This window comes from Bacillus rossius, chromosome 2, assembly GCF_032445375.1.
Source record: "Bacillus rossius redtenbacheri isolate Brsri chromosome 2, Brsri_v3, whole genome shotgun sequence".
Classification (NCBI taxonomy): domain Eukaryota; kingdom Metazoa; phylum Arthropoda; class Insecta; order Phasmatodea; family Bacillidae; genus Bacillus; species Bacillus rossius.
Genome location: NC_086331.1, coordinates 91,314,790 through 91,331,097, shown reverse-complemented (window position 1 = coordinate 91,331,097; position 16,308 = coordinate 91,314,790). Strand labels below are relative to the sequence as shown.

General features: G+C 34.2%; 1 protein-coding gene across 2 annotated transcripts in view; it reads left to right on the top strand.

The window, feature by feature from the left end:
* LOC134529455 (glutaminase liver isoform, mitochondrial) overlaps positions 1–16,308 on the top strand; it is a 207,080-nt gene that overhangs the window by 145,282 nt on the left and 45,490 nt on the right. For both annotated transcript variants that reach the window (XM_063363571.1, XM_063363572.1), the window contains 2 exons: positions 2,283–2,459; positions 7,937–8,068. In XM_063363571.1, the coding sequence (XP_063219641.1) occupies positions 2,283–2,459; positions 7,937–8,068 (309 nt within the window). The remainder of the gene's footprint in view (positions 1–2,282; positions 2,460–7,936; positions 8,069–16,308) is intronic.

The following is a 16,308-nucleotide window of genomic DNA, read 5'->3' as shown; positions in this document are numbered from 1 at the left end:
GTAACTTCCAGCGGCCATCTTGGATTACATAACATCAGACAGCAAAAACACTTCAAAATACCTCATTATGCACCAAAATTTCACCTGTTTCAAGAAAAAATTTCCCTTTTCGAAAGAAAATTTCCTTTTACGAGAATATATTTCCTTATTTCCCATTGAAAAAAATCCGAAGGTGCAAGGTCCCCAGAGAGGGGCCATTCTCCCCCCCCCCCCCCCCCCCAAAGAAGGGCTATTGCCCACATTTGTAGAGTGCTAGTTAAACCTGTAAATCCTTAACTTGTCATTTAGCCAATTTATTCAGGGTCGGATTTAGGGAGTCACAGCGGCCATCTTGGATTACATCAATCCTGGCAGCTATCTTGGATGACCTTGGCCTTGACCTCAGATACCAAAGGCAGTCTTGAATTCCGCCATTTTGTTTTTTAGAACATTCTGCCATTTCTAATAATGATGTTATATCCACTATTTTGTTTTCTAAAACTTTCTACATATATATAAAAAACCCACTTCTTCGTACTTCACTTTTTCGTTTCGATAGCATCATCGAGCAACCGACTTGCATTTGTTACACTTTTCGATACAATGGCATCATCACCAAGCAACCCACTCCTATGGGTTTCACTTTCAGTTGCGATGACATCATCGAGCACTACAATCATGTACTTTGTATTTTTCGTTACCATGTCATCATCGAATGTATTACTCCTGTGAATTGCACTTTCCATTACTATGATATCATCAAACACCCTAATCCTCTGCGTTGTACTTTATGTTACGATGAAGCCGTCAGTGTCTGCTGGAAGCAGCCATTTTGAAATTGTTTCCAAATTTCTTAGTCAATAATTACCAATTTTCAAGAAGGCAGATGTGATGTCATAATTAAAAATGGCAGAATGTTCTAGAAAAACCACTTGGTGGAAGGTTCTAGAAAAAATGTTCGTTGGTGGCAATGGTCATGTAAGATGTGAGGCGGTTGTGACGTAATCCAAGAAGGCCGCCGGAAGTTACGTTATACAAGATGGCCGCCACGGATCCCTAGGAATCCAGCAAGTAGCTAGTGTCCAGTGTTTCAGGACGAACTGCATTTACATACTTCGGTGCAAAGGCGTGTGGCTCAAGACTGTCTCATAATGTGTTCTCTTAATTTTTTTTTTTTCCGTTTTTTTTTTTTCGTGGTTAATTTTGTTAAATAGCTATTTATAAATCTCAACTTAATATTTCTCTTGTATTTGTTGTTCTGCAACAAATATTTACGACAGTGTATTATTATGGGTTTAAAAAGTCGCGCAAGTGTTGATAATTAAGACCTGCAGTCTTTTTAACACCCATTATATTACACTGAATGAGCATCTGTTCATAATATTTGTGGTAGAACAACACATGCAAGAAATGTATATAAATACTAAAAATAGCCTTTAAATAATATAAATGACGATAAGATAAAATCAAATCATTATGGGGTGTGAGACCGAGCGTTAAGGTGTCGCTACATTGGGGTCCAAAACACAGAAATTGATCTTCTAGAGTGTATTTTACCACAGCTTGAATAGTAAAAAGAAAACTATTATTCATAAATACTTGACAAAAAGTTTTTAGAAATACGTAGTGTAAAACATGTTAAATTTTCCTCATTAATATTTGTAACGAAAATAATATCAAATATTTTTTAAGCAAAACATCCATAGGAATTAAACTAAAACTGCTATCCCCAACATCTGACTACATGAGCTTTACGTGCAATAACTTGTTTGGTAACCGAGGAAATAATACAAGAAAATATTTGGAAGTTAGCATTGTGTAACAGATAAAAAAGGGATATCAATTAGTTTTAAATACGGAAGAATATAAACTACAATTGATAACATTCCAGTTTCAGAAGAGTTACACGTTGTCAAAATCTGTTGTGAGTTACCTACTCTTCATATTAATTTTTCAATGATGATTTTTTTTTTCAAATTATAGAATTAAACTCTTTCGTAAAAATAAGCTGCACTAATTGCAAACTTTCAGCCCAGATATTTTAAAAACAATAGCTGCTCGCCAATTGAAACTCCTTCCCCGTGCATTGTTTTTCGCGCTCGTGTGAAAGGTCCGTTATTAACCACCTGCACGCATTTCACTTTTCTCGCCCCTTGTTTTTCGCGCACGTGTGACAAGTACGAAGTACATATAAACCCCTTACACGTGCGTCATTTTCACTCCCGTTGTTTTTCGCACACGCGTGACATTGGCCTTGCTTAGAATCGTGTGCTGAATGCATAACAATGGCGTGGCTGTTTCAGTGTTGCTCCATGGAAGCCAACTGCGACAGCATGGCAGTGATGGCCTCAACACTGGCAAATGGAGGAATATGCCCGATAACCGAAGAAAAGGTTCTGACGCCTGACTCTGTGAGGGACGTGTTATCTCTCATGCACAGCTGCGGCATGTACGACTACTCGGGACAGTTTGCTTTCAAGGTAAATGTTGTGATATAAGTTGGCCGTATGGGTAAGCCACTAAACGAAGTGCAGAGCGAGTGATTCGGAACATGGTTAAGATTTTTGATGTGTGTGACTATTGATGGCCATTAAACCTATGCAAATTTCGTTTTAAGCAACTCAGATTTATTTTAAATAAAACAATATACACTTTCTTGCACTTCTGTACATTTGTGTACGGAAAAATAAACTTTCATAAATAAATTTCCCAAGTATTTAATAGGCACTAGATACTTCACAAAAATGCTTAGTACAGTTGATACTTGGTCAGTCAGAAATAAAATTTTACTATTAGAACCATAAGAAAAAAGTTTAGGATTGAAAGCAAAACCAGCTGGAAGTTCCTGCTTTTCTCACAAAACGATAATTTTTTTTCCTCATATCAGTTACTTACAATAGAGAGTTCTGTATTTCAAACTCAGTGACTAGATCGGTGAGCTAGTCATATCTTAAATATATTGTGGTCTGGACTGGCAAACTGTTGACATTAAAAATAACATTTACCTGACAATGAAGTTAAATTCTAATTTTATTAAATAGTGTTATTATTATTTCAAAATGCAAAAAAAAAGTTTATGAACGTTCATTTATAATATTGCTAAACTTAATATTTCCATATCAGTTGGTTTTAAGCAATTGCAATGAATATAAATTTATATTCTTCCAATGACCATATATATTTTAAACGGTAATAAAAAATTTCGGGATTCTTGAGTATTTAAACTCTCTTTAAAATGAATGTTTTTCATCGATGGTATTTTTTTTTCAAGTAATTTTACTTCATTTATAATTCAAGCAAATAATGTAAAATAACCAATAGTCACAAAACTTAATTTATAGATAATACGCTGAATATTTTAGAAACAAATTTGACGTAAATTTCCAACAAAATCATTTAAAATATATATTTTATCAACATGATTTTAAACAGTTCCAATCATAGATAAATTTTCATTATTTTTTCACAGAAAATAACACTTTCTAGAATTGTTGAGTTTATATTAGTACAAACGACTGATAATAGAATTATAAATACAGTATAATTAATTTATATGATTTACTGCGTAGTAAATAAATAAAAGCTTAATTAAAGTCATATATTATATCAAAAAATGTTAATATTTCAACTAACATTTCCAACGAGAAACTCTTCCATTTTCCAAATTTTATAGTTTTCCTTTAAGTAAAGTAGTTAAATAAAATTATATATATATAAATGACGTCAATGGTTAAAATTCTCATTAAATTATTTTTTTTTCAAACATTAAAGTGAGTTTTAGTCTATTTCATACGTATTTTTCTTACTATTCCAGTCTACGTAATGAAGGGCGCAAGTAAAGTGATGGTGTTTTATTCAGGACTAGAGATTCACACAAAATGCAGTAATATTTAAAAAATCTCGACAAGTTAGTTAATACCTAGTTTCTGCTCAAGTTGATTAGAGTAATAATTTAAGACTATGATAAAAACACTTTAAATTCTTTGTTAATGTTGCAAATTTTTATTCTAGACAATAAAAAACAAACTTCCTTGCATTATATAATATTTAATACATTGTATATTTTTTGGAGTGATAGATTATGTCATTTAGGTCCTAAATTAAGAGGTAGCAAACTGGCTTCACAGATTTTCTATTGAATACGGTTAGGTGCTAAAATAATTAGACACGTATAATTTTTGAGTTTTGGATATCGGGATGGAACGATCAGCTGGCGTCTAGACTTGTATGTTGCTGTCAGCATGTCACCACACGCGGTTCGTATGTCGATTGTGTCATGAATGTTCCCCTGAGTTGTCACTTACGTGGCTATTCACTGCCGCTAAGGCGGGGTTTATAAATTACGGAAGAAAAAAACGACGCAACACGCAATTAACGCAAGAAAATCACAATCGTTTTTAAAGCACGGAAGTCTCAATACGTCACCAACCTTGGAACTTAAAATTGTACATCAATTTAAATCAAATATCTTCCCCGGGCTTCTTAATATTTTCGTATTTTTCATGAAAACAAAAGAACTTGACAATTTGATTTGAAAGAGTTATTTTCGTTCACTGCGTGAAAGTTCAAGTGACAACGTTATTATGTAGTAAAAGGAACATTATGGCCTTCTATGCACATAACGTTAGTATCTGTAAGTTTTCGCAAACACTTATCTTTAAATGGACGTCAGAAACGCAACGCAATAAGTTGAAAGTTTTCCAATGCTTACCTTGAGATTTTGGGTCTTGTGTGGATTATAAAGTAGTATTTGAAAAGCCGTTATTATCCTTTTTTCGTCTTGCGTTTCTTGCGTAGTTTATAAACCCGGCCTAACGGACCACCGGCGGGGATATTTGGCCCAATGTTCTACTTGGCAGTTGTTTGGCGGGCGTCACTTGTTCTAATGGTATCTGCGGTATCGAGGCCTCAGCGTGATTCACACCTAGAGACTAGATATTTGGTAAAGACAATCTCTTGTGTTTTGCGAATGAAGCTATCATTGGCTTGAGATTTACCTTCAGAGCTGTCGAAATCAGACGTTGTAAAAATTGACACGAGTGTTTGTTTATAGATTATGTGTCATCATTTTGTTAAATACTGTAATGCGTGTATATCTAAACAAGTTCGTGTTCCGATTGAGGGTTAAGTTCGGTAGGTCTCCCATGTTTAACATTAGTAGCTTATATAAAATACAATATTTTTCATCGGACAACCGTCTTATAGTTTTATGTGGCACACAAAAATTTTAGACACCTTTAACAATCCCATTTCTTGTTTGCAAATTACCATTATGACCTTTGCCCTATTCGCAGGGTCCCTTTGCCAATTTTTTTTTACTCTTTTGTTATATGAAGAAGGTCCCACACTTTCATTTTTCTTAAGAGTTGTCTGAAACAATAATTTACTGTGAAGGTTAGCCGTGTTATAATTCCGTGAAAGGATTGATTGAGATCAACACCACTGTACAGACGAATACAGTGAGCTGATAATGATGAGATATATGCAACAAAAACAGTAAATAGAGTCAACATCCCTGGACAACACAGCGACGACAAAGGAACCAAACGATGACATTAAACGGATAATCTGGATAATGCACGGATAATACAGCACTTGCGATACCAGCGATGGAATTAAACAGGTATTCTGACAACACGACAACACAGGCGAACACAGTAGGCTTGTCGAGGCTAAAGTGTTACAACTTTTCGGGAACTAAGATCTGTTTCCGTCATGTCGTATTTATCTGTGATATACAGTGCAAATTAACAATTGCTTATGTCCAAAATAATTATATGACTCAACAATGTTACATTCCAAAACAAACACATTAGTCAAATGGCCACTGTGCGCTTCAGACACGTTTTCTGAACGGGACGACTATGTTCTCAATAGTACCGTTAATTGCAGCACTTTCCATCTGAAAATTACTGGTATTTCGGATGAGTGATGAGAGATTTTATAACCTCATTTTTATTGGCAAACTAGCCGTTCAATTGTGGACAAAAAAATGTCCTACTACACTGATCTGTATTCGTGTTTAGTAATGTGCACACTTTGATCGTTCACTCTCTAATGAAAGACTTCCCTGGGGTGAAATACCGCGCAACATTCAGGTGAAAATATTGTTGAAAACAGTATGGAGCTTAGGAACCATAACCAGGTATGTTAATTCAGAGATTTATTTGCTTAATTTCTGTCAATCATTTCATCAAAAGTGTTCTAACTCACTTGAGTATCAGAGAAGAGCGCAATATGTGTTCAGAATTAATTTATTCGGAAACCACTGTAATAACCGAGAAGGGAAAATTAATACCATTATACCCTACTGACAAAAATAGTAAGACTAGAATGAATGTTTGGCTCTTAACTGGCGTACAAAGTTATATTTAAAATGTTGGTTTTTATTAACTTTCAAGCTCTGCACACCCAAAAGCCAGGCCCGATTAAAAATAAATGCATTTGCGGCAACCACGTGCGTTAGAAGTGAAATTTCACAGATAGATAGGATATTTCAAGGGAACACAAATATTTGAAACACTTATACAAGTTGCAAGCATAAAAGACGGGTGTATAGTTATGCGAGTGTATAATAATGTGTGAAAGTATTCCAGTGAGAGAGTATGCGCGTGAGCCAAGTATGCGCGTGATAAAGTATGCAAGTGCGCAATTATGCAAACATGCCATCAAGCGCTGCTGCCATCTGTGTTTCCAGCCAGTCATTTGATACCTAAAATATGATGCGTAAATTCGCGTTACACTGGTCGTTAACCTGTTATAATTACATTTTAGTTACACTTTTATGACGTCATCGCCTCAACTTCAAAAATATTATGTTACAAGACTTGTGTCGTCAGAACTTTTCTAACTGGTAATGATTGATAGGTACTGCTAACTTAAGCTTTCATGCATAATACTACTATTATTGTATAGTAATGTAAATAAGCGACCGTAACTAAAACAATTGTAGTTTTCTTTGTATATACAGTCTTTGCTGGGTTTTGAAAGTATTTTACTAGCGACAAAGAAAAAAATTTAAAGAAATTTCTCTTGAAGCATTTAACCTTAGTTTAATCATGAGATGAGCGCTCTAAATTAGTGTAAAATTAGGATGAAGATTATTATCACAAACTAGCGTTTCCATTTTAGGTAAATGCAGATTTTTAATTTAAAGTAAAACTATCGCAAATTTAGTTCATGTCTGTGATACATCATATTGTATGCATAATTTGCATACATAGTATGTATATTTTGGCTTTTGGCCGGCAACTAATAAATGTATAGTAAAATAAATAATTTAAAGGAAATAGCAAATATAATATATTATATATTTAGACCATTTTCTAAATTCAACAAAAGCTAGCCTATATGCTCACATTTTCAGTAATGAGAATAATAAATAAAACATATTAATATAATATTAACTCACACCATCAATCCAATACTGTTGAATAAAATAAAATATTACTTTACGATGGAACTGAAAACTTAACGTTATATATTGAATCACATGTGTATTTTTTATGTTTTAACTGTGGAGAAATACCTAATAATATGTATTGTGACTGAAGCTTCCTCTTAAACATTATTTAATAACTGAAATTTTAATCATTTGAAATTTATCTAGATTGCACTTCATATTTCGTAAGTCTGTTTGTGATCTGTGACCTCATATAAATTTTATATCGCTCTTATTTTAAATTATTAAAGAGATTTATCTTAGATGATAGTAAGGGAAACAAAAGGTCCTTTATGCTTAAAATAAATACTGCCGTTTTTCGTACTTCATAAGAATAAAACCAAATGAGATTTTCCGCAAAAAATTTAAGAGTAATTGATCAGGCTACCACACAACCCTGGTTTCAGTGATAATTTAAAATGATATTTTGTGGCTTTGATTTTTAATTTAATTATACACATTTTTTGTAATGAAATATTTGTACAACTATAACAGTTCGCTCTTTTTTCTTTTCAGGTTGGCCTTCCAGCGAAATCAGGTGTTTGTGGTGGGATGCTCGTGGTGATTCCCAATGTCATGGGCATTTGCTCATGGTCGCCGCCGCTCGATCCCTTAGGGAACAGCTGTCGGGGTGTCCAGTTCTGCGAGGTGAAATATTAACGATATTTTGTTATGTATAATACGCAGTATAACGAACTTACAGTACGTTTTTAGAAATTCACGTTAACAACTGTAAAAAAATAATAGTAAAATAATGTATTTACACTTTTAGCAATTTTGCATTTTTGTGGTGTAATTTTGAGAAACTAGTAAATTTGTGGTAATTTGACGCAAATGTTTCAAGAAAACCAAATTGTTCGACAGGATTCAGTAAAAATACGTTAATGTACAACTGTTGTTACAATAACAAACGTGTTTAAATCACACATGTGCATGTATGTGTGAAAATACACTACAACAAATGTGAAAATAATTAATGTTCTAATTTTATCGTACAATAAGAATTCGAGGACATGTGCAGGAGCCAGGAGCCAATATTCTAATTAGCAAAGTGAAAAAAAGGAAAAAACAGTCACCCAAAACGGCTGAACAGCCACTCAAAAGGCTAAAAATGTCGCATTATCGAGGAAAAAATTACTTTTTTGAGAAAAAATTTCCCTTTTTAATCCCCAAAAATTTCGATGGCTTAAAAAATCCCCCAAGTGGCTAGAGATCTCCTGCAAGCCACCCTGTAAGAAAAACTTATAAAAATGCTTGAAAACTTAAAAAAAAAAAAAAAAAACCTAAACGTTTGGCGTTCAAGTAAGGACCCAGATATCTGGTTAACCTTGACCTTCAGGAAACCCAAAAATGATAAAACAGACCCTGTTAAGACACAAAATGGCCCATTTTCAGGGGAAAAAATTCCCTTTCCAAAGTTAAAATTCCTTTTTAGAGACATAATTTCTCGACCAAAAAACCCTAAAAAAAATTCAAAAAACTACTTTAGTGCTTATAAATTCTTCGAGATGTAACCAGTAAGCGTCTGACATCATCTTGGTCGCCATATTTTATAAAAAAAAATTTAAAATAATGAAACTAATAATTACAAAAAAAAAGTACAATAATATATAAATAAGAGGAAAATAAAAACATGCTTTACTCCATCGCATTCATAGTCTACAGTTCTAACTCTAACAACGGCAAGCGAATAAAAAATTATCCAAAAAGACACAAATACATCTCAAAAATATATATTTTTAAAATTATGAAATATAGTTAATAGAAACATACTTGCTCCATTGAGGTAAAAGTGTCGAGTAAAACCTGTCCAGACCAATTTAATAAAACAATAATAACAAAATTAAAACAATTATGTATGCAATGAACCTTCGGAGTCCTCGGTTCGATTCCCAGTAGAAGAACGTTTTATAAATAGTCGTCCTCTCCTTCCTCAATGGTGGCTAACAGCAGACAGACAATAACGACTAATACCAAGACACATATTACTTCTATCAGTGTGATGTCACGATAGTAAAATTGGCTGCCTTTCTAGATTTTTATTGCGGTGATCGTTCACAGAGATTAAATAAATATTATATGTGCAAGTCATACGCATTAAGGCTTTGAGCTGAAATTGTCAGAGTTAAAAATTCGTTGTAAATTATTATTTTTTTTTTTTAGATTTTTCGAAATCTTAAAATTTTTGAAGTTTTATGAATTAGATTAAAAATTATTATTTTTTTTGTTTTACCAAAATTCTTTTTAAGGACATTGGCCACCATTCTTGCATTAAGTAAAATCCATCGAAGTTAATCTTTTTTGTCATCAAATAAAGACGACTATTAGTTCTACCATTTTAAGGAATAATTATAGTTCTAAGCCCCATTAAGTATGGTGTTTACAGCAGGGGCGCAAATCTGTAGCGGGAATTCGCGCGCCCGCGGCCCGGTCACAAATCCCCAAATCTAACGTACCTATAATTTCTTAAACTCACTAGCTGCACATTACATAAATATACAACTTATAGAGATCATAGTTACAGTACTTATACAATAATAATTAAAAATGATACACTTACACATCCATATCCATAAATGTGAGTTAAAAATACATAGAAATTCATCACAAATTTAGAAATGTAAGAAAAACAACTATTTTTTATATTTAAAATCATGTCACAGAGTCCTCAGTTGGATTCACAATGAATGCTTTTATTAATAAGATAGACGACACATCTTTCTACAATGATGCTCACAAAAAGACTGACCCCCACTACCTTTGCCAAAACATATATTAGTCCTACCTTTTGCTAATATGGCAGCCATACTGGCCACCATTTTGGTTACCCTTTTCGTCTGCAAGTGTGCTCTTACCATAGACTTTAATTGTTACCCACTAGAGCGCAGTAGTGTCAATCAACATATCCTCAACTATCATAGTGACGCTGCCATCTTGTTGTCTAAAAAACATACACCAACACACAAAAATCAACAAACAACCCCAACACAAACTCACGCACCTACACACACCAAAACACACTCATCTTCACACAGAAACAAAGCCACATCAGACTATGCAGTAGAAAACTTAAAGCATTGTATAAATAATGTAAGGGAATCTGTTCTGTTGCATCAGCAGGTGAAGTGGATGCAGATACCATAGATTCCTCAGTGGTTGTCACACCGTTGCCATACAGATCTTCGTCGACTTTGGTTCAACTTTCATCGGATCTGAGTGTACGTTCAAGTCACTGCCACCAAGGTCTACGGCAAAGATGGTACACTTTCCATCGAGTTCTGCATGCTCATTGCAGTTGATGCCAACCAGGTCTTCGCATCCGATTGTAAACCATTCATCGAGATCTGCGTTGATGCTGCCATCGCTGCCACCCAGGTCTTAGCAGACGATGATTCACCTTCCATCGAGTTCTGCATTGTCATTGCCATCGCTGCTGCCTGGGTCTTCATTGACGATGGTACACCTTCCAACGAGATCTTCATGGATGTGATGTCACTGCCACCTGGTAATTCGCCGAAAACGGTTTAACTTTCATCGAGATCTGCATGGACATAGGCATTACTGCAGCCCAGTTCTCTGCTGACAATGATACACCTTCCATCGCTGTAGTCTTTGAAAATATACAAATCCAAACTAAATTCGAGGTTATGTAGTGAAGTAAAGTGATCTATACTTTAGCAAAGAAACAGGCGAACTGGAAGTTGCGTTTCCCAACCTCATGAATATACTCATAGTTATAAATATAATAAAATATAGGTCAAAACATCAACCGCTTTCATTACTTGGCATAAGTACAATTAAAGTTTTTAGATGTGTATTTCTGGAAGGAGAAAAAAATAGTTGATTAATTGAAATCACTTCTCTTATAGTTAAAAATAGGTACATTAAAATATGTTTCCATTTTAAACACAAAAGTATTAATAAAGAGTAAGTTTTTTTTCAAACGCCACATATATATGTGTATGTTAAAATTACACACTCTCTCATATTTTACTACAAATACATGCATGAACGAACATGCCACCATCGTTAGTTTTGCATATATATATTTGGGCACTGTGCAGTAATGCATGATGACATTGCTGCTAGCTTCGAGTCTCCTAGGTGGGTGGTCCACGAACTACTGCAAACAACTTCTAAGGCAGACAGGTACCTACTGGTGCTTTGCGGTAATGTGAAACAACAGTTACGAGTTACAAAATGGATACATTAATGCTAGATAGGCCTATATATTATAGGATTTATTAAAATAAATTTCTCTCTCAAAAAATTATAGGCTAATAAAGAAAAACCGACCTTTAATTCATTTAAACACTAGCAATCGATTACAAAAATTTACAACTGATAAGAGTTCTTAGTTATAGTACTAAAATTAAATTATAATAAACAACACAAAATATATCTATGTGTTGCAACGTCGTAGCACTTATATGTAAAATAAAGGATAAATAAAATAAAATAAATTATTATATCACATAGTTAGGAGTTCTTAATTCAAATTAACAAGATAGCACTTTTTAGAACTCAATGCTTCCCAAAAGACGACTTCCCCCTTACCTATACCAAAACATATAATACTCCTAACAGTGTAATGTCATCACCATTATCTTAATTATATTTTCGCCTACACTTTGCTACTACCATATACATTCAGTTGTGACCCTCTAGAGTGCACTTGTGACAATCAACAGTTTATCAGGTAACATATTACACAAAATCTTGTCGTCCGTCAAGATTACCATCTTGAAATTGTATAATAATTACAATCAACAGAAAATTTACAAATAAAATATCTCTTGATAAAATAATTGGTTTTACCTATTACCAAAAATGGTTTGATGGATATATAAAATTTAAAAAGAAAATAGACTTCAAACACTTAATTTTTTTTGGTCAAGTCATATGATCTCATTTAGAAAAAAAAACATATTTTTAAGAATAAAAAAAGTTCCCGAAATCGATCCTATACTAGACTATTATAAATCAAACATTTTACAATATATTTTATTACTTTTGATTACAAGTATCTATACATGTAAAAGTAAAGAGGCCAATTAGCTTCTACTTCAGTAGTAGGTTCAAATGGCAAATTCTCAGCTGCAGTTAGTTCACCGAAGATTGTGTCCAGCCAGATCCTTTTCCCATGTTTTTTGGTTCTTCCAGCATAGTTTCTTGATAGTATTTTTGCAGGCTACTTTACTTTGTCGGAACTGTAAATGGTAATATTAATCATCTTTAAAGCTCAATAATTTAGCTTGCCCTCAGATGGCTCCGTATTACCATATAGACAGTTCAACTATAAGTTACATTTCAATGCTTAATATATCGCTGCCTCATAAGTAAGCAGATTTGTTATCATTTTCTTGATAGGCCTATCACCACTTAAGGTATTTAATACTAGTAATCTTTCAGCATTTCGCAAATTAAAGATTTTTCATAATATAACATATTATAATTCACCTGTAATGCATCGAGAACTCTTGCGTTTGGATTAATGTCCAGAAGTCAACACATTCGGTTACTTCCCGTCTGTTTTACTACTAGAAGCTGTGCGCATGTGAGTCTCAAACCTAAACTGAGCAACCAAACCAAAATGTCCGCAGGTAGTTCCTTTATACCTTATCGCATGTATTTTCAAACTACCAATATACATAAACCATATGTGACACTTATCTCAGCAAAACCTGATACAAGAAGGATTCATCACACATTTACTCTTCCCGTGTCTTTGTTCATTATGTACGAAGGTAAATGACAAATCACAGTAGATGCAAGGATGCCTATTTAATTATAACAAAACGTTTTGGTAAATAAGCTGCTATTGCACTTAAGTTAGGCATATTCTTAAGTGCATCAATACAATGCTGTTGAGCTGATTTTTTTAAATTGTGCTGCCCAGCATGGTCTTTGCTTGTATTCACATGTCTTGTTAACTTATCATTTCAAGCAAACAGCTTCCAATATTTTATTCAGCTAAACCTCTTCCGAAGACGATTCTTCGTACCTACATTTGTTCCTCTCATGTGGTCAAGCATTACTGTTGTTGGAGAATACCTTGGCACAGTGTTGGCATCAATTCTCAGGAGATTTTGGGGAAACCTTAACGTTCATCAAAGATTAACTCATCGAAGTCGATGTACCTGAAGCAACCAAAGTCGTCTGCGCAGACGACACTGTGTCTGTTAAAGTCCTTTCGTTTTTTAGAATAGCAGGCAGTGTTTTATCGTGATATTCAAATTGCTATCTTGTTAATTTGAATTAAGAGCTCCTAACTCTGTGATATAAGATTTTATTTATTTTTATTTATCCTTTATTTTGCATACAAGTGCTACGAACTTGCAAAACATGCAGACATTTGTGTTGTTTATTATAATTTAATTTTAGTATTGTACATTTTTTTAATCGATTGCTTTTGTTTACATGAATTAAAGATCAGTTTTTCTTTATTAGCGTCTCATTTTGGGGAGTGATATTTGTTTTAATAAATCCTATAATATGTAGGCCTATCTTACATTAATAAAAGCTCACTACGTAGTTATTACTTTTCTGTTTAAAATGGAAACCGATTTTTTCATGTAACGTATTTTTTTTAGCTGTAAGAAAAGGAGAAGTGATTTAATTAAATAAATCCACAATGCCTTTACATTTTGTTATATTTATGACTGTTAGTACAGTCATGAGATTAGTAATTGCAACTTCCAGTTTTCCTGTTGCTTTGGTAAAGTATAGATCACCTCTCTTCACTGCATAACCTAGAATTTATTTTGGGTTTGTACGTTTACAAAGACAACCTCAGTGGAAGGAGTATCGTTGTCAGCAGAGAACTGGGTGCAGTGATGCCAATGTTCATGCAGATCTCGATGAAAGGTAAACATCGTTGGCGAATTACCAGCTGGTAGTGACTTCACATCCATGCAGCTTTCGAAGAAGATTTACCATCGTTGACTAAGAACTGGGTGCCAGCGATGGCGACTTCCATGCAGAACTCTATGGAAGGTGCACCATCATCTGCAAAGACCTGGTTGTCATCAACTGCAATGATCATTCATAACTCAGTGCAGTTTTACCATCGTCGATAATAGACCTGGGTGTCAGAGACTTCAATGTACATGAAGCACTCGATGGGAGTGTTACTATCGTCGGCGAAGACATGGGTGGCAACGATGGTGAAAACCATATATGGTAGCTGCATCTACTTAACCTGCTAATACAACTTAACTGGTTTCCTTTCATTTGTACAATGCTTTATGTTTAGGTTATCCTGTATAGTCTGCTGTGGAATTTTCTCTGTGTGTAGGTGGTGCGTTTTTGTGTGTGTTGGTATGTGTTGGTGTGTGTTTTTGTGTGTTTTTTGTGTGTGTGTTGTTTGAGTGTTGGACTGTCGTCCAACATTCAAAAAGACAAGATAGCAGTGTCGCTATGATAGCTGAGGTTCTGTTGATTGGCACTTCTGCGCTCCAGTCGGTAACAATTGAATATCTATGGTAAGAGCACACTAGCAGACGAAAAATTATCCAAAATGGTGGCCAATATGACTGACATGACAGCACACTCGTATGAATAATATATGTCTTGGTAAAGGTATTGTGGGGTCAGTCTTCTTGTAGCCATCATTTAAGAGGGACAAGTTGTCGTTTTAATTTACCAAAGCATACATTAGGAATCCAACTGAGTACTCGGTGACTTTTTTTATTTAAAAAAATTAAATTCTGGAATATGTATGAAATTGTGTTTTTGCAACTCACATATATTAATTTTTATGACACTATCAAGTTTTGCAAGAAATAACTTTATCAGTTTTATATTTGTGTAATCCATAACTAGTCTGTTAAAAAACACATCTGAGTATGGTTTTAGTGGCCTTGTTCACTTTTGTGTATTATTTCCAATTCAATAACGTCTGAACATGTATATAGGTCAAACTTGCAATAATGTTTCTATTTCAAAAACTCGTAACTATAGTTTCCCATGACCACAGAGTGCAGGTCTGAACTTGACTGGCACTGAATGAACGAGTTCACACAGGAGAGTGCAGGTCGGTACCTGACTGTTAGCTTGTGTACTTGTAACTATAGTTTCCCATATTTGCAGAGCGCAGGTCTCGGCACTAGAGGGCCAGGTGGATTCGTATTTAACTGTAGCACACGCAACCTTCCAGGATTTCCATTCGAGCGGTGAGATCAAAGAGATGCTAAGAACGATGGATGAGATGTGCATAAGAGAGGATTTTGTTTTAATAAAATGTTAATATGAATACCTGCTCTGGAGCTCTACGCGCACATTAGTGGACGCTTCTCATGGGCGACTGTCTTACCATATGCGTGATCTTTGCTGTGTATTTAATCAAAATAAGGTTATTTGTACTGTAAACATTATACTTAATGGGGCTTAAAACTATAACTATTCCTTAAATAATAGTCATCTTTATTTAATGACCAAACAAATAACTTCGTTTGGATTTTACTCAATGTTAGATTGGTGGGCCTTGTTTTAAAAAGAGTTTCGGTAAAACAAAAAAAAAGAATTTTTAATGTAATGCATAAAAATGCGAAAAAATTAATGATTCGGAAATCCTAAAACAAAAGTTTTAATTTACAACTAATTTATAACTCTGACAATTGCTGCTCAAAGCCTTGAATGCGTATGGCTTGCACATATAATATTAATTTAATCTATGTGAACGATCACCACAATAACACGCTAACAGACGCAAAAATGTAGGAATGCGGCTAATTTGGCTGTCATGAGATCACACTGGTAGGAGTAATATATGTATTGGTATTAGTCGTGGTCTATCTACTAGTAGATACCATGGAGGAAGGAGAAAACGAATATTTCTAAAAAGTGCCTACACTGGGAATCAAACCGAGAGTTTTGAAACTTTGATA